This window comes from Tachysurus vachellii, chromosome 11, assembly GCF_030014155.1.
Source record: "Tachysurus vachellii isolate PV-2020 chromosome 11, HZAU_Pvac_v1, whole genome shotgun sequence".
In the NCBI taxonomy this organism is placed as follows: Eukaryota; Metazoa; Chordata; class Actinopteri; order Siluriformes; family Bagridae; genus Tachysurus; species Tachysurus vachellii.
Window position 1 is genome coordinate 26,044,963 of NC_083470.1, and position 24,240 is coordinate 26,069,202.

Sequence of the window (24,240 nt, forward strand, 5' to 3'; positions counted from 1 at the left end):
CAGTCAGACTGCCGTGAATGTTAATAACACACTGCTGCTGCACACGTGTCCATTCTCAGGATTGCCAGGAGAGAGAAAGCTCCGATCCTGATGTTGTCACAACCGTACTGTAGATGCTGTCTCAGTGGGAGGGGCATACCGTCTCGCCCCTGTCAATCACAGTGGCACTCGAGCCAATCGTAGGCCTCTGTAAGCTCTTTGTATGTGAAAGATGGCAAATACATGGACCTGCTCTATTCCCGACCACGGATACTACAGGTCTAACTGTGAATTGAGGATGTTTAATCCAACACACTGCCTCTAGATAATAAAGGCGCTGATTCGCTGGTCAGGCGTCGGGGACATCAGAGCGAACGCTGGAGGACGTCGTCCTGATGGATGAGATTTCCTCTTTCCTCTTCTCGAGTTCATTTAAGAATCACAGACAAAAGCACAACATAAAAATACAAAGCAGGGGGTAATAATGTTACTAGCTAGTCTAGGAAACAACAGCAGCACCTTCAATATAAGTGCTCACGGGAAAAACAGGAAGTGATGACCATATAAGGAAGGAAAAAGGGATCGATCTTGGGCGTTTAATGAAGGGTAAAGAAGCTAGGACAGGAAGTCAGGATGGATGATGTGCAGAATACTGGAGTGTGTGTGTGTGTGTGTGTGTGTGTGTGTGTGTGTGTGTGTGTGTGTGTGATTATGCTACGAAATTAAATGTGTATACTTAACAATATTAATTATTAAGGAGGTCATAAAAGTTCTGAAAAAGAACTATTCATGTACCACACACACACACACACACACACACACACACACAAACACACACACTCAACAGAGGACAGGACACTGACTATAAAGTTCCACTACACTAACTACTCTGGTATAAATCCATCTAAATCTCTTTATAATAAATTACGCTGTAAAAAAATTCTTCGCTAATAAATCTACAAAATGACTGCGACTGTAATTAGCCATGACAGAGGGCATTAAATCCCACCTCATCAGGCTTCACTGCTTACCTGATTTAGTGGAAAGGGGTAATTGACATTTCACGAGGTAAAGCGAAAGCCGCTTCTGTCGTCCCTCAGATCCGATTCGCTCTCGGTTTCCTGACGCCGCGAAGCCGGAACTCTGAAACTCGTCCTGAAAACGAGTCCAAATTAAAACCGTTTCAGAAAATAAAACCTGTGTCGTTAACTTTGCCCTCCGTTCCAGATGAATACGACAGGATAATTAGATAAGCGAGGCAAATTAAAACATCTCTGCACTCTGATATCACCACCAATCTGAAACGTGTACATCACAGGAGATAAAACGTGGATTTGTTTGTACAGCCTTGACCTCGTCCACCTCATCCAGAACATTACTGCTGCAAGACTCTCACAATCACAAACAACTAATTAAGACAAAATTACAGTTGCTGCAGGAATGATTGCTCAGGATATATCTGACTAAATCGGTGTGTGTGCTGCTTTCAGTTCTAATTACACACTCACTGTTTGTTTGTGTAAACTGTATCTTCATCAAAGAAGAGCGTTTGCTCCAGCGCCGTTAGTCACAGTGGTGTTATGACGAGACGGGAACTGGTCTCTGATTGGTTACAGTGGCTTTGGGGGTAAGAACTGGGATCTCACAGGTTACAGCGGTGAGTGGAAAGAAATTAGCTGTGATTGGTTATTGAGGCTTTGGTGGTGGGACGTGTGGTTTGATTGGTTACAGGGTCATTGGGGTGGGACATGTTGTTTTATTGGTTATGGTGTCATTGGGGTGGGACATGTTGTTTGATTGGTTACAGGGTCATTGGGGTGGGACTTGTGGTTTGATTGGTTACAGGGGCATTGTGGTGGGACATGTAGTTTTATTGGTTACAGGGTCATTGGGGTGGGACATGTTGTTTTATTGGTTACAGGGTCATTGGGGTGGGACTTGTGGTTTGATTGGTTAGTGTCATTGGGGTAGGACTTGTGGTTTGATTGGTTACAGGGTCATTGGGGTGGGACATGGTGTCATTGGGGTAGGACATGTGGTTTGATTGGTTACAGGGTCATTGGGGTGGGACATGTAGTTTGATTGGTTACAGGGTCATTGGGGTGGGACATGTGGTTTGATTGGTTACAGAGTCATTGGGGTGGGACATGTGGTTTGATTGGTCATTGTCAAGTTGGATGATTTTTGATGGTGATATTGGCATTCACAGTGATTGGTCGCAGTGGCATTGGGGCAGAAACTATTACTTAAAGGTTCCCACAGTATTTGGGCTGGAAACTGCTTTCTGTTTGGTTACTGTGGTGTTTGGGGTGGGACTTATGGTGTTGTTAGTTACAGTGGCATTAGGACAGGAACTGCTGTTTATTCTTTACAGTAGGATTTGGCACAGGAAATGCAGTCTAACTGATTAAAGAGCCTCTGATTGGTTACAGTGGCTTTGGGGGTGGGACTTACAGTATGGTTCATTGGTTACAACAGTATAGGGATTGGGAGTTATGGTTTGATTGGTTACGGTGGTGTTAGAATCCTTATTTATCCTTATTTATTACAGTGATGTTCGGTGTACAGGGAACTGAGCTCTGATTGGCTGAAGTGGAGGGGTAGGATTTATGTTTGATAGGTGGCTGTGACACTAGGGGCAGGAGCTGCTGTTTACTGTTTACGGTAGTATTTAGGTCAGGACCTGTTATCTGGAACCTCTTATTCTCCGTCAAAGCTGTACCTCTGTCTAGCTAAAAACACTTTCAATAATGTTCAGCGACACTTAAACCCTGACCTGTGAGGTAGAGAAGCTGGTCTCCACAGAGAAGATCGATGGAGCTGTCTCTTACAGCAGCGAGTCATACATAAGACACAGAAACAACAACAGAGCTGATGGCTGGTGTTATTAAGGTCACAAACACAACACGACGTACAGAGACACCGCAAGCTCAGGCTCGGCTCTTTCCCCGGGACGGTTTCGTACTCTGTCGAGCTCTCGAGCTGCCGAAACCACCGGAACGCATGTTCCTGCTAATGACACACTTAAAGGGGACTTTAAGAAAATGACTTTAATAGCACACACACACACACACACACAACAACAACAACAATGGAACAAGCTGAATAGTTTTGATTCTCGCTGAACTTCACACAGAGGTTGATAGCTGGCTTTGATTACAGCTCGTTGTTCTATTACTAAAACCTCTCCCTGCTGAGACTCCCGCAGCGTGCTGCCGCTCCGTGTCTGGTTTGATGTGAGGCGTAATGGCTTTTTTTTTTCAGTCAATATTCCAAAACATCGTCTCTACCAGTCAGCGCTCATTACATCCTCCATCTAAAATAGACGCTGCTCTTTCATTCTTCTGTTCTCGAGGCCTTTGATATCTCTGCGTCTTTGTTGTCTTTTGTCTGGCCGTTATATTTTTATTTCGTTCTTACACTATTATCACCGTGTTGTTATTGCAGCTTCCTGTCCGTCCTGACGCAACGATGCATCTGAAAATAATAACACAACCTTTCTCGTTGTGGACACTTCGGCCGGCAGCGACATTAGACAAAGGTTTTAATCTTTTTTAACGTGAGGTTAACGTTGAGTGTTGTTAAAGAAAACAAACACAAACGATGCGTAGAGAAATCATCTGATGACCGTCTGTGACGTCTCCTCGGCGGTGGACCACGCAGTAGTCGCTCAGTGAACTCGAGCAGTGAAAAGCTAACTTCAGCTAGTGTGAAAGCCAGAGGCATCGTTAAGAAAGTAGATTAAAAATACAGCGCGAGTTTTACTTGATGATTCCTTCTTTTTTTCTGTTTGCTCAGACAGAAAAGATCAGAGAAGGTGAACTACTTAATTTCAGGCAAATTCTACTCAGGTTTTGTCTCACAGCTCTTTAAATCGATTGATTTTTTCTTCTTTAAAGCAGAACAGTTTGTCTATTCAGACTGCCATTATAACACCCTACTGATTAGGTGTGTGTGTGTGCGTGTGTGTGGTGTCTGATTTTTTAGGCCACAGCAGCCAGACAGTCTGATTACAAATTACATGTGAAAGAGAGCAAGAGAATGAATTTTTGTGTGTGTGTGTGTGTGTGTGTGTGTGTGTGTGTGTGTGTGTGTACACACGTGTGTGTGTTTGTGTGTTTGTGTGTGTTTGTAGGAATCAGTCATGCAGTTGATTTAAAGCACGATTTGGAGTCAGTCAGGTAGAAATGAAGTCCACATCAGCCTGAGCAGGAGCAGATTAGAGTCCCGCTGCTCTGCACTGTGATTTATTCCTGCTGTAATAACTACAGCTAATACACAGCTCCATGTTTATGACAGAAAGATGGAGTAAACTCAGGTGGGGAACGTGGAGGCAGAACATCCAAGGTCTCGGAGAAAAGCACCAGGTCGTAGATTTAGCACAAATACGCTAACGTGAGCACCAGTGCTGCTGTGGTGACTTCTTAATGTCCTCTTCTCCACTTTTAAAACTTAACACTAACCACATACACAAACCTCAAACGAAACATTAACACTGAGTTTAAAACTTTACACCGACCTTTAAATGTGAAACATTTACACTCATTTCAGATTTAGCAGAACTTTAAACCTTTAGACTTACAATTTTACACCACCATTAAAAATAACGCTAACATTTTACAGATGAATTTACACAATTTCATTAAATTTAAACTACAATCTTTAAACTTTACACTAAACCGTAAATTTAAACTGATCATTACACTACATTTACACTACATAAACTTTACACAAGTTTTGATAAAGTGAATATACATGAACTTTAAGCTTCAAGGTTACAGTTACATTACATTTTTACTACATTTACACAATTACTTTACTTAAATTTACACTAACTGTAAACTTTCAAATTGATATTTTCTTCAAAAACCTCAGTTTACTCATAAATTTACACTCAATCTTAATCCTAATCTAAACTTTACACATCTTACAACTAAACATTACAGCATTATCTTACAACTTTACACTTCATTTAATAAACATTCAGTTTACTTTTAATTTACACAACCTTTAAAATATTACACAAATCTTTACACAACTTACACAATCTTTACACAGATGATGAACATTACACTAACTTTACAGTAAACTAACTTTACATGGATGATGAACATTACAATAACTTTACAGCAAACTTTACAGTAAACTAACTTTACACTGATGATGAACATTACACTAACTTTACAGTAAACTTTACAGTAAACTTTACAGTAAACTAACTTTACATGGATGATGAACATTACAATAACTTTACAGTAAACTTTACAGTAAACTTTACAGTAAACTAACTTTACATGGATGATGAACATTACAATAACTTTACAGTAAACTTTACAGTAAACTAACTTTACACGGATGATGAACATTACAATAACTTTACAGTAAACTTTCACCTTTACACGTCATTTGTTTCAAAGTTTACACAAAAATGTACACCAACTTTAAAAGGTTAAAGTGTAACAGCAATTTGCCTTAGCTGTAAAACTTTACACTTTTATTAAACTTACACTTTTAAACTTAATCTTTACCATGTAGAGAAAAATGTAATAAAATAACTTAATAAAATAACTTCACAGTAGTTTTACGTGTTAAAATGTACACTGTTTACGTTCAGTTTAAAACTTTTTACTGTTTATTATTATATTTTCTCAAAGTTTGTTCCAGTTTTATGTGTAGGACAAATTTAACTATTTTTATCACACTTTTAATATTAATAATTAATAATGAGTTTTCACATTCTATTGTATAACCTTTTTGAGAAAAACAACAGAGTAGAAAAACTTTTTTAAAAAATGACAATTTTGGAAAGAAAAAAGGCCCAAAATAATACAGTGAGTAGTTGTAGTGTGTGTGTGTGTGTGTGTGTGTGTGTGTGTGTGTGTGTGTGTGTGTGTGTGTTCTATAGCCTTTGAAAGAGCATTAGCTATTACGAGCGTCTCCTAAACACGGGTTTATACACTCAGGATATTTTACGAGAACGTTTAATTATAGTTTTGTTAAATGGGATTTTTAAAAGCAGCCACTGCGTCAGAGCTTCTTGTTTTGAAACGACTTTAAAAAACAGAGCAGAAGCCGAGCAGAACGTTCTTGCTAATTTATTCTGTGTTCAGTAAAAACTATAGTTGTGGATGTCTCTAAAACCGTGATGAAGTGAATAGGTTCACGTCTGTGGTGCGGATCAGCTGAACAATAGACATGGAGATCTTCCACTGCTAGGCCGATCTTTCTGATGTGAGATGTTGCTAGCGATCTCCTCCTCCTCACGCTTTTTACGCTAGGTTTTATGTTTACGATATTTTATCACTCGTATTCTCGGCAGATGTCAGGATTCTTCCCGCTGCAATTCTCACAGATTTTTCTCACAGTCTGCTTTGATCAAATTGCTGTTTTCGTTCGTCTGCGATCGCAGAAATAAACACGAAAACTCTTCAAAATGATTCCTCAGGTTTTCCGCAGGTTTGGGTCGAGACCCATCGTGTGATATCTTCACAACACGCATTCAGCTAAAGCTTTCTTCCGTTCACGTTCGTCAATCTAATTACATCTGTGTCTTCGCTGGAAGAGGTTTAAAAGTAGAATTCGACACAAATTTATATAGAGTTCTGTGTCACGTAGCATCGCATGCTGTCTGATACGAGTACAGGAGCACAATACTGAGTCTGATGAATACGATGTGATCTTAATAACAGATTTAAAAACAAGGGATTCCCTTTCCTACTGCAAACACTCTTTCTCTCCATTCATTTTCAGTATATTGTCTCGCTCTCCTCCTCAGATAGGTGCTTGATTAATTCTGTCTGACGGTGACAGCCGGTTCATTTAACACCTTAATGTGGACGTGTGCTGTTCTAGACACGCGGATTACATCCCCTAATGTCAATGATTAATAATGAGCTTCCTGACTGTGTGTGTGTGTGTGTGTGTGTGTGTGTGTGAGAGAGAGTGTGTGTGTGTGTGTGTGTGTGTGTGTGTGTGTGTGTGTGTGTGTGTGTGTGTGTGTGTGTGTGTGTGAGAGAGTGTGTGTGTGTGTGTGTGTGTGTGTGTGTGTGTGTGTGTGTGTGTGAGAGCGTGTGTGTGTGTGTGTGTGTGTGTGTGTGTGTGTGACTGCAGTGTTTGTGATTGGAACAAGATTTCATACTCAATATCTGCTTAGCAGGCAACAAAAAGCCTCGTTTACAGGCAGGTAGGTGAGGAAAAAAGAGCCGAGGACCCTGACAGACATCTCTATCAGTCAGATGGAGTGAAAAACACACACACACACACACACACACACACACACACACACACACACACACACACAATCTCTCAGGTCTAACAGCTCTAAAGCACTGAGACACTTGCAGGCTATAAATACAACATGATGTCTTTATATTCGTACTGCAGCCTGCTCTCTGACTCTAAGCTTTTATAGTGCTGTTGCACACACACACACACACACACACACACACACACACACACACACACACACAGGATACTCCACTGACTATTAGACTCTGGTTTAATATGATATAATCACTCGCTCCATTTCTCTTTATGCTCCTACAGCAATCAGGTAATTAGCGGCAGCAGCGTGGACAGAAGTTTGCTGGAAGCGAGTAAGTTTTATACATTTTACAGCCAGGGTCAAGATAGCGGTGTTACCATAACAACAAGACAAAAACACAGAATTACGTTACTGCCCCTGTGTTTAACAGCTACAGACGAGCTACAGAAGCACAAGTCACAGGAGAAACATGTCCTCACACTGCGTGGACGTCCTGCTGTAATCACCAGAACTCATTATCTGAGAGTAGCTGCAATGTAGGATAGACCACACACACATTCGCACACACAGACACACATACACACACACACACACACACCTGCTCACAGGTGTTTATGAGGATGTCGATAAACACACAGGGATTATCAGTGTGATGAGGCCATGATTTCTATTTGTTTGTTCTTGTTATTTGGACAGAAATGAAAAAATATCACAGATCTCATAGTTCCAGGAAATTATGAAAGACATGAGGTGTGTGAGGAGTGTGAGGAGTGCATGAGCTGCGAGAGGTGTGTGTGAGGCTCGTGAGGTGTGTAAGAGGACTATGGGATGTGTGAGGAGTTTGAGGAGTGTGAGGAGTGTGTGTAAGGAATGTAAGAGGAGAGTACAGGAGTGTGAGCTGTGTGTGAGGAGTGTGAGCGGAGTGTGAGGAGTGTGAGGAGTGTGAGGTGTATGAGGTGTGTGAGGTGTGTGAGGTGTGTAATGAGTGTGAGGTGTGTGAGGAGTGTGAGGTGTATGAGGTGTGTGAGGTGTGTAATGAGTGTGAGGTGTGTGAGGAGTGTGAGGTGTGTAATGAGTGTGAGGAGTGTGAGGTGTGTGAGGTGTATAAGGAGTGTGAGATGTGTGAGGAGTGAGGTTTGTGAGGAGCATAAGGTGTGTGTGAGGAGTGTGTGTAAGAGGTGTGTGAGGAGTGATAGGAGTGTAAGGTGTGTGTGTGAGGAGTGTATGTAAGGAATGTAAGAGGAGAGTACAGGTGTATGAGGAGTGTGAGGTGTGTGAGGTGTGTAATGAGTGTGCGGTGTGTGAGGTGTGTAATGAGTGTGCGGTGTGTGAGGAGTGTGAGGTGTGTAAGGTTTGAGGTGTGTGAGGAGTGTTAGGAGTGTGAGGAGTGTGAGGTGTGTGAGGAGTGTTAGGACTGTTAGGAGTGTGAGGAGTGTTAGGAGTGTGAGGTGTGTGAGGAGTGTGAGGTGTGTGAGGAGTGTTAGGAGTGTGAGGTGTGTGAGGAGTGTGAGGTGTGTGAGGAGTGTGAGGAGTGTGAGGTGTGTGAGGAGTGTGAGGTGTGTGAGGAGTGTGAGGTGTGTGAGGAGTGTGAGGTGTGTGAGGTGTGTGAGGTGTGTGAGGAGTGTGAGGTGTGTGAGGAGTGTGAGGTGTGTGAGGAGTGTGAGGTGTGTGAGGAGTGTGAGGTGTGTGAGGTGTGTGAGGTGTGTGAGGAGTGTGAGGTGTGTGAGGAGTGTGAGGTGTGTGAGGAGTGTGAGGTGTGTGAGGTGTGTGAGGTGTGTGAGGAGTGTGAGGAGTGTGAGGTGTGTGAGGAGTGTGAGGTGTGTGAGGAGTGTGAGGTGTGTGAGGAGTGTGAGGTGTGTGAGGTGTGTGAGGAGTGTGAGGTGTGTGAGGAGTGTGAGGTGTGTGAGGTGTGTGAGGAGTGTGAGGTGTGTGAGGTGTGTGAGGTGTGTGAGGTGTGTGAGGAGTGTGAGGTGTGTGAGGAGTGTGAGGTGTGTGAGGTGTGTGAGGAGTGTGAGGTGTGTGAGGTGTGTGAGGGGTGTGAGGTGTGTGAGGAGTGTGAGGTGTGTGAGGAGTGTGAGGTGTGTGAGGAGTGTGAGGTGTGTGAGGAGTGTGAGGTGTGTGAGGAGTGTGAGGTGTGTGAGGAGTGTGAGGTGTGTGAGGAGTGTGAGGTGTGTGAGGAGTGTGAGGTGTGTGAGGTGTGTGAGGTGTGTGAGGAGTGTGAGGTGTGTGAGGGGTGTGAGGTGTGTGAGGAGTGTGAGGTGTGTGAGGTGTGTGAGGGGTGTGAGGTGTGTGAGGAGTGTGAGGTGTGTGAGGAGTGTGAGGTGTGTGAGGAGTGTGAGGTGTGTGAGGAGTGTGAGGTGTGTGAGGAGTGTGAGGTGTGTGAGGAGTGTGAGGTGTGTGAGGAGTGTGAGGTGTGTGAGGAGTGTGAGGTGTGCTTCTAAAGCATGTCCTTGACCACAAACTCAGGTGACCTCAGGTGTCTAATCACTCAGTGATTCAGTTAAACCCCAAATCTGTCAGAATGAGATTTCAAATACAACTACATGAAAGAATTTAGAGATCTTGAGCGGTGTGTGTGTTTATGTGTGTGTGTGTGTGTGTGTGTGTGTGTGTGTGTGTGTGTGTGTGTGTGTGTGTGTGTGTGTGTGAGAGCATTCAAATCAGCCAAGGGCTATACTTTAGGTACTTCAAAGCACCTTGATGTGTTCATGAGAGAGAAAGAGAGAGAGAGAGAGAGAGAGAGAGAGAGAGAGAGAGAGAGAGAGAGAGAGAGAGAGTGTGTGTGTTTGTGTGTGTTTGTGTGTGTGTGAGTGTGTGTGCGTTTTGATCAAGAGTAGAGAGATCAAAGTGGGATAAATGCTGTGATTTAAAGCCACTTACACAGACAGACAGATACACATACACACACACATACACACATACACACACACACATACACACACACACACACACACACACACACACACACACACACACACACACACACAGGAGATTTGGTGTGAAAAAAACCCCACTGGCCTCCACTCAGAAACACACACAACTCAAAATAAATTATTGGCACCACTGGAGATAAGGGGGATCAGAGAACGTAGAGAACGTGTGACACGGAGCGTGAACGATGTTAGCATCAGATCTCACACTCATTAATCCTCACTAGATGAGCCTCTAATCATCAAACGTGAGATTCAGTGCTGAAGTGATGCGACGTTCAGGGGAAAGTGCAGACCTTCACTTTTCATCCTAACGCCTGTTACTCAGTAACTACAGAGGACCCGCGGGGGACGACGTCTGTTAGTAAACACACAGGACAAATAAAACCTTTAAGAGTTTCGTCTTCAGATTAATCTCTCTGGGTTCATGAGAAGAATCTGTTCACAAGATAAAGTGTGTGTATTTGATTTAGTGAGGTTTGTGTGTCAGACATAATGTTCAGCGAACAGAACCATGGCACAAAGACATAAAGAAAATAAACACAACGCAAACAGCACTGATGTGTTCGGATTCGATTCTAGCGTTAGTTAACGTCAGCGTTCAGAACAAAAACAACTCACGTTCACGATCGTAACAATTAAATTAAAGACCACGGAGCCGACGCGAGCCGTTAGTTTATCCGTTAGCGATTTCACTGCTCGTTGCTTCCGTTGCCCTTCTCTCTCTTTATCACTCCCTCAATCAGTCTCTTTTTATCTTAGCATCGCTTTATCGCTCTGACTGTGATAAATATATTAATCTGATGTTCCCTAAGATGTACGGAACCTTCTGTGTGTGTCTCAGGTGTCAGACCGGTGCGACTACGTCTACGTCAACGGTAAGGAGATGAAGGGCCGAGTGCGGATGCTGGTGAACTTCACCTACAGCTTCGCTACGGCCCAGCTGGAGATGAACGTGTGGATCCCTCGCCTACCGCTGCACATCGAGGTGTCGGACACGGAGCTGAGCCCCGTAAAAGGCTGGAGGATCCCCACGACAACCAACACGCCAAGGTGAGCACTGACACACCCCGAGGTGTCGTCACAACTGCTGGTGCAATGAGACAGGTTGTGTTCTGTGAGATCCAGCACACAGCAGGTGAAGTAGTGGTCAGTGGTGATACATATTTAAGCACAGAGGAACATATTCTGAGCTACGTTTCCTCAGATGTTTCTCTCCCATAGCATCAAACAGAATTGTATGAGTCATAGACTGAAGTTCTCCACCTCCACTAAGGATTTCACAAGTGGTTAATGCACTGGGTTGAAGGTCGGAAGATCAGGGTTCAAGACCTGCTCCAGACTTTCATTCTAACCAAGCAGGAGTCACAGCTGAGATCAGATGATTATAGAAGTTAACTAAGTTCTGCTTGGTTGGAACCCAAAGGCCTTACTAAGATTGGACTGAAGGCATTTGTCAGATCAGGTCCTGATGGGTGGTCATGAGACTCAAAGGTGTTTAGTCAGGACATCACCTGAACATGGAGAAGATGTAGTGAAGGTCAGGAACCCTGTCATAACCGTATAAATAACCAGTGTAGAACATTTTGTGTAGGTCTTCTGCAGAAATAGCTCCAGAAAATAAACAACAACAGAATGGCACATTATTTTCTGCCCTATGTTTAGACTCCAGAGTGTTCAGGTTGTGTTCTACCCTATGTTTCTGCCCTATGTTTAGACTCCAGAGTGTTCAGGTTGTGTTCTGCCCTATGTTTCTGCCCTACGTTTAGACTCCAGAGTGTTCAGGTTGTGTTCTGCCCTATGTTTAGACTCCAGAGTGTTCAGGTTGTGTTCTGCCCTATGTTTCTGCCCTATGTTTAGACTCCAGAGTGTTCAGGTTGTGTTCTGCCCTATGTTTCTGCCCTATGTTAGACTCCAGAGTGTTCAGGTTGTGTTCTGCCCTATGTTTAGACTCCAGAGTGTTCAGGTTGTGTTCTGCCTAATGTTTCTGCCCTATGTTTAGACTCCAGAGTGTTCAGGTTGTGTTCTGCCCTATGTTTCTGCCCTACGTTTAGACTCCAGAGTGTTCAGGTTATGTTCTACCCTATGTTTCTGCCCTATGTTTAGACTCCAGAGTGTTCAGGTTGTGTTCTGCCTAATGTTTCTGCCCAATGTTTAGACTCCAGAGTGTTCAGGTTGTGTTCGAACACATGATGAACTCCTTTATTAGCCCCTGGTTCTTAGTCTCCTGATTCTTCAGTGGTCTTACTTGAGGAACGCCTCAGAAGCAGACCGGGTTCATCTCACACGATCTCCTCTGTCTGAAGAACCAGACTTTCTTCCACACAGAAGTCAGGACATTTCCAACCTTAACCTCTACACCAGGTCTTCATGGAGCTTGCTTGCTTTGTGCACAGAGTCTTCATCATGCTGGAGCAGTGTTTGTAGTTCCAGTGAAGGCAGAAGAAGACGTTCTAGAAGCTTCCACGTTTCTATCTTTTTGCCAACAGGTCATATTTTCAGCGCGATGGTCCGGTGTCTACAAACCTTTTCCTGTTTAATGTACCTGATAAATTACTTTCTACACAGAGAGTGAGTGAGAGCGCCAAAAGCAATGAACCAACCCCCTCTCCCTCCCTCCCCCGATCAGCGCCAATCTCAGTGACAAGGCTCATAATGCTGTTGCTTATAATGCTGTTGTTCTTACAGAATGTAATCTATACGTCACAGCATTGTTAGGTTTGTTCAGGCTTCACACCACCTCAGAGAAATGTATGGATTTCGCTCTAATCTTTTTATCCCAGGATTTTCTTAACTACTGTAGCTCCTGGATCTCGGCGGAGTGTCTGTCACGATGCAGGACAAAGGCGAGTGAGGATCCAAATGCAGATTAGTTTAATTATTCAAAACACAAGAAAGCAGCTGAACAGACAGGCAGACAGAACAAGGCAACAAACAGGGCTAACAGGAAACAGGAACAGGCACACCAACATCCAACATACGACCAACCCCAGGGAAGTGAACAAACAGAGTATATATAGCTGACAGGAACCAATGACAAAGCAGAGACAATCAGAGACAAAGACAACACACCTGAGGAGATGAATGAGTACAATTAATGTCCATGGAAAAGAAAGAGTGGGCGGAGCAAACAATTAGCCACAGGGAAAGACAGCAGACAGAAACAGGACAGAAACACAGACAGACTCATTACAGTGTCACACGTCCACGTTTACCAAACGAGCGGACGTTTAAACGGCACAGCGTGAAGTCTTTATTTTCTCTCACTTCATCACCGTCATTGTCATCGGTTACACAAACACCTACACGTGAACTCTAAGTAACCTAGAGATCGGATTATTTTACTGCAAGATCTGATTCAAACACGTTCCTCGTCTTACCTAGAAACTTGTTTGCCTAGAAACTTGTAGCTTGTAGTTATTTCCCTCTTGGCCTTGGTGTGTGTGTGTGTGTGTGTGTGTATGTGTGTGTGTGTGATGTAGAGAAATAGAGAGAGATAAATAATGCTGTACCAGGATTGCAGAGGCGCAGCCCCGCAGTCTGAGTACAGAAACTCAGCAGGCCGAATAAATTCGAGATGAAGAGGAAGGAGAATAAAACATGGCTCAGCCGCTCGAGTGGCCCGACACACAGCAGGGTTCATGTCTCATTTCTGCTGGAGTTTTCCACACATGCGCTCAGAGCAAATGGACAGAAATCAAGAGGCTTACACAAGCTTTCAGCAGCACAGCCATAATACATCAGATTGTTTTTTATGATTCTCTTTGTGTTCAAATTCAGATCAGGGTTTTTATTAAGTAACAAAAAAAAAAAAACAGGAGGAGGGAAAAAAAAACAGGAGGAGGAAGAGTTTCTTCATTAAATACACAAATACACACAAATCTGGCATTTACAATACAAATCTCTTTAACAGAAATACACACAAACACACATACACATACACTCACACGCACAAGCATACACATGCACACGCATACACGTACATAAACACATACACACACATACACATGCATACACACACGCATACACATGCACACACACACACACACACACACACACTCACATGCACAAGCATACACACATACACACATATACAGTACACATGCACACATACACACACACACATACACACATACACTCACACGCACAAGCATACACATGCACACGCATACACGTACATAAACACATACACACACACATACACATGCATACACATGCACACACACACACACACCCATACACATACACACATACACTCACACGCACAAGCATACACATGCACACGCATACACGTACATAAGCACATACACACATACACATACACTCACACGCACAAGCATACACATGCACACGCATACACATGCACACACACTGATACACATACACACATACAATCACACGCACAAGCATACACATGCACACGCATACACGTACATAAACACATACACACACGCATACACATGTGCACACATACACACACCAACACACACACACATACACACACATACACTCACATGCACAAGCATACACATGCACACGCATACACACATATACACATGCGCACACACACACACATACACACACGTACATACACACACATACACACACATTCACACACAAACACACATGCACACACACACACACATACACATACACTCACACGCACAAGCATACACATGCACACGCATACACGTACATAAACGCATACACACACATACACATGCATACACACACGCATACACATGCACACACACACACACACACACTCACATGCACAAGCATACACACATACACACATATACAGTACACATGCACACATACACACACACACATACACACATACACTCACACGCACAAGCATACACATGCACACGCATACACGTACATAAACACATACACACACACATACACATGCATACACATGCACACACACACACACTCATACACATACACACATACACTCACACGCACAAGCATACACATGCACACGCATACACGTACATAAGCACATACACACATACACATACACTCACACGCACAAGCATACACATGCACACGCATACACATGCACACACACTGATACACATACACACATACAATCACACGCACAAGCATACACATGCACACGCATACACGTACATAAACACATACACACACGCATACACATGTGCACACATACACACACCAACACACACACACATACACACACATACACTCACATGCACAAGCATACACATGCACACGCATACACACATATACACATGCGCACACACACACACACATACACACACGTACATACACACACATACACACACATTCACACACATACACATGCACACACACATACACACATACAAACACATAAACACATGCATTCACATGCACACACACACACACACACATACATACACACATATACACACAGGAACATGCACACATACATATGCATACACACACACACACATGCACACGCATACACACACATACACACACATACAAACACATAAACAAACATACACACACATACACACATACACACACATACACTCATACACTTTTCCTTCTCCTCTCATCTTTAGGTCTTTATTACCTGTCTGTTGTGTATTATGACCGCACGTCATGACGGTTGTAGAATTCATCACCACTTGTTAGAACTGTTGTGTAACAGATGCGTCGCCCGCAGCGCTGAAGTGCTGCTACAGACGGAGGGATAGATTTCAGTGTTTTAATTAAACAGAGAGTGAAGTGGCTTCACATTCGCTTGGAAAAGACAATCAGGAACATTTCCAAGGACACGTGCATTAACACACACTAAGAGGCATCATGGTCCTGAAGAGCTGCTGATTGGATCTGGAAACGGATGAAAATAAAAATCGCACAAGCTTTCACTTGTTTCTGAAAATGACTAACGATTCACATGACCTCTAATTAAAGATTCTAAATTCTGATGAAAGGCTCCAACGTTTCCTTTCAGCTTGTAGATTTATTGTCGAGTTCTTTATTTATATCAGCAACTCGACTTCATTTACATTCGTATGTACAAAACAAAAAAATCTGAGAAAATCAAATATCTACAAAAACATTGATCATCGGTTTCCACTGAGACACGAACCAAGACCCAGAAATAACTAAAGATCTAAAGATCTGAAGCGCAGTAAGCGCAGTAAGCACAGACGTTTCCAAATCGCTCATTTGCATATGTAAATATATTTTAATCCACACACTGGTGAGAGCGTGAGGGCTTTAATCGGGTCGTTTATTCAGCTGAAACCGAACAGGAACAAATGAAAGATAAAAAGCTGTAATGTCAGGTGAGGTCAGGTGAATAAACAGCAGTGTTACTTGTTGATGTTGTAGAAGATATTGTAGCTGAGACGTGGAGATACAGCGAAGGAATCCGTACGAGAAGATGTCAATGATTGAGAAATCACACGGTGAAAGCGACAAACAACAACATTAAACAAAAACGTCTCAGTTTCTGTCGATGATAACGAGTTTAGCCGAGCGTCTGTAGCCTCTTTGCTAACATGTAACCTGCCTGCTGGGTCACATGACTGAGTGATTTTAATCCAGTTTTCTCACTTGATTGCTGAAAGAAATCAATATATTGACTCCAGGCAGTAACTCCAGAGTCTGTTTATTCTTAAACACGAGCTGTGAGTGTGTGTGTGTGGTATGTATGTGTGTGGTGTGTGTATGTGTGTCTGTGTGTGTGTGTGTATGTATGTGTGTCTGTTTGTATGTGTGTGGTTTGTGTATGTATGTGTGTGTGTGGTGTGTGTATGTGTGTGTGCATTTGTGTGTGTGTGTATGTGTGTGTATGTATGTGTGTGTGTATGTGTGTGGTGTGTGTATGTGTGTGTGTATGTATGTGTGTGTGTGTGTATGTGTTTGTGTGTGGTGTGTGTATGTGTGTATGTATGTGTGTGTATGTGTGTGTGTTTGTGTGTATGCGTGTGTGTATGTGTGTGTGTGTGTGTGTGTGCTATATAGCATGAAGAATTCCCAAACCCCTGATTCAGGTTTCTGACCTTCACCTCCCCGGAGTGTAAACAGGCGGCTAAATGCCATCGCAGTTCCTCAGAGAAAATCAGGATCTGACACGACGTGACACGACGGGCCGTAAAGCTCAGCCAAACGTGCGTACATGAGCGAAGGAGCGGGAGGACGAGTGAAGCGGAGCGATTGCGCTGAGATGGCAGCGTGGGTTCTGTCCTGATTGCTGCATCTGATTAAGAACTGATTAGATTTGTGATTGCTTCAAACCCCAGTGGAGCCTCGCAATGGTGTTTGTGTAGAGTAGTTTAATTAAACGTACACACACACACACACACACACACACACACCACACACACACACACACATTCTTCCTGTGTTGTAAGAGGAATATAAAGGGTTAGAATGAGGTAAATCCCATGATCATACCAGTTAGAGAGCAAACACACTGCCTGAGGATTTTTTACTTCCCCACCTTCATCAATTCACTTCATTCAGAAATGAGATAAATATCAGAGAACGATGAAACCGACCGCATAACGTTACATCATCTGTTCATCTTCTGTAGAGAAAATCTCATTATGCGAGTGATCACTGAAGCCTCGTCTCATTGTCCTTCCGTCTCTCTGAGCCTTTGTTGCAGAGTTCTTTTTTTATTTCATTATTTGATTAAATAAAAAAAATCTATTAATTTTTTTCAATTATTTTTTAAAAGATTCAAAATCATTTGAAAACAATAATTAATTTTTTTAAACTTTTGTTATGTAATTAAAAAATAATTAATTAATTAAATAAACTTTATTTTTACTTTATTTTTACCACAGAGCTGCGGAATTCTGCATGCTGATTGGTCAGAAGGTGTTGATTAGTTTTCTATAACAGCAGCTAGATATCACAGGTTTTATGTTCATATTAATGCTCTTGTTTCTATAGCAACAGACATGTTAAAGAAGGAGTCTCCAGTGTCAGTGCTTTGTAACAGGTGGAGCTGCAGGTTTATATGTGTATGTGTGTATGTGTGTGCGTGTGTGTGTATGTGTGTGTGTGTGTGTGTGTGTGTGTGTGTGTATGTGTGTGCGTGTGTGTGTATGTGTGTGTGTGTGTATGTGTGTGTATGTGTGTGTGTGTGTTTGTGTATGTATGTGTGTGTATGTGTGAGTGTGTGTATGTGTGTGAGTGTGTGTATGTGTGTATGTGTATGTGTGTGTGTATGTGTGTGTGTATGTGTGAGTGTGTGTATGTGTGAGTGTGAGTGTGTGTATGTGTGTATGTGTATGTGTATGTGTGTATGTGTGTGTGTATGTGTGTGTGTGTGTGTGTGTGTGTGTGTGTGTGTGTGTGTGTGTGTGTGTGTGTGTGTGTGTGTGTGTGTGTCTGATTTCCCATCTGATATCTTTTCTTCTGGATCTCGTTCTAAACCAATCTGTTGATCAGTATTCATTCAGGGCTGACGTTACCATGACAACGTCCTCTTTAATCCAGCAACACAAAACTTTCCCTTTCGTCTCCCGGACTTCTCTCTCTCTCTCTTTCTCGTCGTTTTCTCTCTAAACTTTGTGCCGATATTCCCAGCTTGTCTCCTGCAGTAGATGCTTGTCTTTCTAGTGATCTGGTTTTTTCCCCTCACAGCAGCGACTTTGCTCTCTAGACGGAGCTCCCTGAAGGGTCGGCTTATGTGGAAATGACACGCTGTGAAAGCGTTTGTGACTGAACGAGATTGTAGCACGGCTCCCTGAGGCACGCTGTCTCTTTCACTGCGTGTTTAATTCTGCTGCTTCTGCTCTTAAGAGACGAATTTACTGTTTTTTTTCTCGTCTCCGTCGAGGCCGTGTGAATGCGAGCTAGCGCTGACTCCTGACTCCGTGGTGTGTAAGACAGAGTCGGTGTCGTCTCGGGCACAAAACCCTGTATTAATATTAAGGGAGATAAAAAAACAGTGCTTGATTATTTATTTTTCCGTTCTGTGCATGCTTCAGATAACAAAACGTATCTACACTGATCCAGGATGAAACACCAGTGAAGTGTGTCCTGATATCTGGACTCATCACATCATCAGCTAGCTGCGATATAAACACTACAGCGTTAAGAGGGTGTTAGTGAAGTGTTAGTGTTGTGTTGTTCTGTTCACTTGAGGAGTAAAACCCCCGCTCCCTCACCTTCAGCCCCACAGCACACCGCACTCATGAGTGTTTAAACCTGAGTGTTTATACCTGAGTGTTTATACCTGAGTGAATGTTTATACCTGAGTGAGTGTTTATACCTGAGTGTTTATACCTGAGTGAATGTTTATACCTGAGTGTTTATACCTGAGTGAGTGTTTATACCTGAGTGAGTGTTTATACCTGAGTGTTTATACCTGAGTGAATGTTTATACCTGAGTGAGTGTTTATACCTGAGTGTTTATACCTGAGTGAGTGTTTATACCTGAGTGTTTATACCTGAGTGTTTATACCTGAGTGAGTGTTTATACCTGAGTGTTTATACCTGAGTGAATGTTTATACCTGAGTGTTTATACCTGAGTGTTTATACCTGAGTGTTTATACCTGAGTGAGTGTTCACACATGAGTGTTTATACCTGAGTGTTTATACCTGAGTGTTTATACCTGAGTGAGTGTTCACACATGAGTGTTTATACCTGAGTGTTTATACCTGAGTGAGTGTTTATACCTGAGTGAGTGTTTATACCTGAGTGTTTATACCTGAGTGTTTATACCTGAGTGTTTATACCTGAGTGTTTATACCTGAGTGTTTATACCTGAGTGAGTGTTTATACCTGAGTGTTTATACCTGAGTGAGTGTTTATACCTGAGTGTTTATACCTGAGTGAGTGTTTATACCTGAGTGTTTATACCTGAGTGAGTGTTTATACCTGAGTGTTTATACCTGAGTGAGTGTTTATACCTGAGTGAGTGTTTATACCTGAGTGAGTGTTTATACCTGAGTGTTTATACCTGAGTGAGTGTTTATACCTGAGTGTTTATACCTGAGTGAGTGTTCACACCTATCTATCTATCTATCTATCTATCTATCTATCTATCTATCTATCTATCTATCTATCTATCTATCTATCTATCTATCTGAGTCTGTCTCACATACACCCCCACCTGTCTTTCTCTCTCTCTCTCTCTCTCTCTCTCTCTCTCTCTCTCACTGAGGATGAATGCTGTTGTTGTGTTGTGTGACAGACAGTGTGTGTGACAGCTCCTGCTGTTAATCCAGCTCTGTTTTAATACGTTAATGTGAAATGATTAGTCTAATTGTCCTCCCATCATTAGATGTAGGGACTCATCAAACTTAATGGAGGTGGGTGTGACAGCTCTGTGCGTGCGCGTGTGTGTGTGTGTGTGTGTGTGTGTGTGTGTGTGTGTGTGTGTGTGTGTGTGTGTTCTACTTTAACCAGTCAAAAATCACACACAGAATTAGGAAGTAGATATTTAGTCACACATGTAATGTGTGTTGTTATTGTTGTATTTAATGTTGTAGTTATTTTATTTAAAGTTTTTGTTGTATTTAATGTTGTTGTTGTTGTATATATTGTTGTTGTTGTTGTATATAATGTTGTTGTTGTTGTATATATTGTTGTTGTTGTTGTATATAATGTTGTTGTTGTTGTATTTAATGTTGTTGTTGTTGTATATAATGTTGTTGTTGGTGTTGTATTTAATGTTGTTGTTATTGTTGTTGTCAGGTCGGTGCGAGACAGTGATGATGAGGATGATGAGGAGCGGAGAGGAAGGACCTGCACCCTGCAGTATCAGAGGGCTATCATACGCATTCTTACTCACTTTGTCGCCGAATCAGCCGAGGTCCGAAATCAGCTGACCTACATGCTTGGCTCTGATTGGCAGATGGACATCACAGGGCTGGTGTGGGACTTCCTGAAAGTGGAGGATCCTCGAATCGCTCGTGTACAAGATGGACGTCTGCTGGAGGGAGTGAGCACGGGAATGACCAGCATCCAGGTACCCGCTGTCTGTCTGTCTGTCTGTCTGTCTGTCTCCCCCCTCTCTCTCTCTTTCTCTCTCTCTCGCTCTCTCTCTCTCTCTCTCTCTCTATGTGAAGGTCATCTGATGGTCATGTGAAGGTCATGTGATGGTCATGTGATAGTCAGGTGATGGTTATGTGATTGTAACCTACCCCAAGCTCATCCTATGATCATCCTGTAGAACTGAGCAGAAGTTTATTACAGTGACGGTGTTCAGATTACAGCTAATCATCACTGACTTACAGCAGAACACGATCGGGGACGAGGAGGGATGAAGTACAGACTGTGTAAAGTCTGTCAGCTGGATTAAAATAGCCTTAAACACTGTGCACGGGTGAAGAGGCTTTTATTCCTTAAGCAGAAAGAATTTACTCCCAGAGTCCAGAAGTGATGAAGATTTAAGCTCTAAATCCAGCAAACCTCATCAAAGCAGATCAGCCGAGTCACTACAGCTCGTGTTCTCATGTCGAGTGTGTCCGAAATCCATGTGGAGAGTCAGATAAAAGATACAAAACCAAACCAACTCAGGATCGATTTCTCATTCTGTTCGAGTTCATCGAGTGTGGATTAGATTTATCTTCACGTCGTCAGTGTGCTAAATATGCAGCTTCTCTAAACCTAAACGAGCTGCGTTTATTAACTGTGTGTGTGTGTGTGTGTGTGTGTGTGTGTGTGTGTGTTCAGGTCCTCTCTCCTCTCTCGGACTCCATCCTGGCGGAGAAATCGGTGTCTGTTGTAGACGAGCGAGTCAGCATCACTGAACTGGGCCTGCAGTTGGTGAGCGGCCTCGCGCTCCGCCTACAGCTCAGTGCAGGAAGTAACCAGGCTATCAGTGCCACGGCAACCACACAGGAAGTACTCAACACACCCAAACAGGTGACACACACACACACACTCACACACCCACAGACACACACACACACTCTCACACACAGACACACACTCTCACACACACACAGACACACATACACACACAGACACACACACACACTTTCACACACACACAGACACACACACACACACACTCACACACACGCACACAGACACACTCTCACACACACACAGACACACACACACACAGACACACACACACTTTCACACACACACAGACACACACACACTCACACACAGACACACAGACACACACTCACACACAGACACACACACAGATACACATACACACAAACACACAGACACACAGACACACACGCACAAACACACAGACACACAGACACACACACACACGTACACACATACAGCATTATTAAGATAAATGTCTTCAGCCTGATCCTGTTCTGATACTTGCTGCAAAACAGAGAATCATTTCTAAACACTTCATTACATTTTTTATTTCTCCTTAGAAATTGTTTAGAAACACACCAGGCTTTATAACACCATCATGACAGGGTTATGTATGATCTTACTTCTCTCTGACCTTAATGTTAGTTTTCCTATTTCTCATGCCATATTTACAGACTTGTCTTTGATGTTGTCTTTGACCCTAAAATTTATATGTTTCTTCTTATGAACTGTTAATAAACATTTATAACAGCGTCATGACACCATTACTGTAGCACTATTACTACTTATTGGTGTCATGCTTGTGTCTTGAGTGCATGATGTCAGAGTTACTCTTCTTAATTCTGCTTAATCAGGTCTATAAATACTTATGACAGTGTTATGAACACTTATAGCAACAACTCTGAAAAATCACTGATGTTTCTTGTTACCGGTTCTAATTTGTTTATAAACACGACTTGTTCCTAATGATATATATGTTAATTGTATTGAACTCAGTGTGGTGACACCTTCATGACCGTGACAGAGCTAATGTCAGGTATTAGGACCGGTTAATGAACTCTTACAGTGTGTCACTGTCACGACGCGGTTAGAGGAAAACTCTGATTGACTGCATTCGGAGGAAAGGAGGAGCGCTTTTTATTCCTGACTCACTGCCTTTAAACGCCGTTCAGCTGTCAGTCACACGCTCAACACTCACACTTTAAATTAAGCCAATTACACGGCACCTCTTCAGAGCGGGAAACATCACGGCACACTCAGACCTCCCAGTGTGCACCTCTTCACCGTCACTTTCACACACTCAACGTAAAAAACTTCCCATTTACACACACACACACACACACACACACACACACACACACACGGCGCTCTTTTCAGTGCTCGCTCACCAGCCGATCTTTTTCACTTCAATATCCCATTTGTTCCGCGGTTGTGATGCGTTCCTGTGGAATTACTGCTTGCTCTGGTTACCGTAGTAACCCCAGTCAAGCGTAATTAAGGTCTATTTAAGGGCTTTAGAGGTGGAAAGTGGGTTAATTATTGTCACCTTGACGCTCATAATCAGCACCACACACCACTATTTCACACCACCTCAGTGCTTTTTAGACTTTTCCCCATTCACTCAGGATGAATGTGCGCCTCAGAACACTTATTACACGTTTCTAAAGCCGGCGTAACGGCGTCTATTTAACACCCCGCGCATTAGTCAAGACGGCGCTGACGGCGTATGAATGCAGAGATTTCTTTCACAAACAGATATTTTCTATTCGTTTACATTTCTATTCATTTCAATAAGTGAAGAAATCCAATCTCACACAAAAAGTTCAGAAGTCAGTTTTATTATTGAGTCATGACGTTGCATTCATAAAGTATTCATAAACAGCTATAAACAGAAATAAGAAACACGCTTAATTTACGAGATGATTATCTCTGATATACTGTACAACATATATAATAAATGCAATGAAGTCAGTGTCAGCGTTATAACCTTCAGTGTCTTTACGTCAGCATTTATAATGCGTTATGACCGTATATTGCATATGTACAGTCCAAATATAAGACTATATATCAGTTTTAAGGATTCAGAGTTAACAATGTGACAGTTAATCATTCTGTTCAGGTTGTATGGTGAGTAACTTACCTAAGATTGACGTTCATAAAGATACTTAACACAACAACTGACATAAAACTACATGAGTCATTATAAAGTTTTATTCCAAGAAGCATCAGAAAGTGACTACTTTGTTCAGTTCTCATGTGAAGTTGACATAGATTAATGATGACA

The 24,240-nt window shown here is 42.6% G+C and overlaps 1 protein-coding gene across 1 annotated transcript in view; it reads left to right on the forward strand.

Annotated features, from left to right (window-relative positions):
• The window catches only part of si:dkeyp-14d3.1 (transmembrane protein 132C), a 188,959-nt gene that overhangs the window by 161,895 nt on the left and 2,824 nt on the right, over positions 1-24,240 (forward strand). The window contains exons 6-8 of the mRNA XM_060882350.1: positions 11,018-11,226; positions 20,859-21,132; positions 21,840-22,031. Coding sequence (XP_060738333.1) covers positions 11,018-11,226; positions 20,859-21,132; positions 21,840-22,031 — 675 coding nt within the window. The remainder of the gene's footprint in view (positions 1-11,017; positions 11,227-20,858; positions 21,133-21,839; positions 22,032-24,240) is intronic.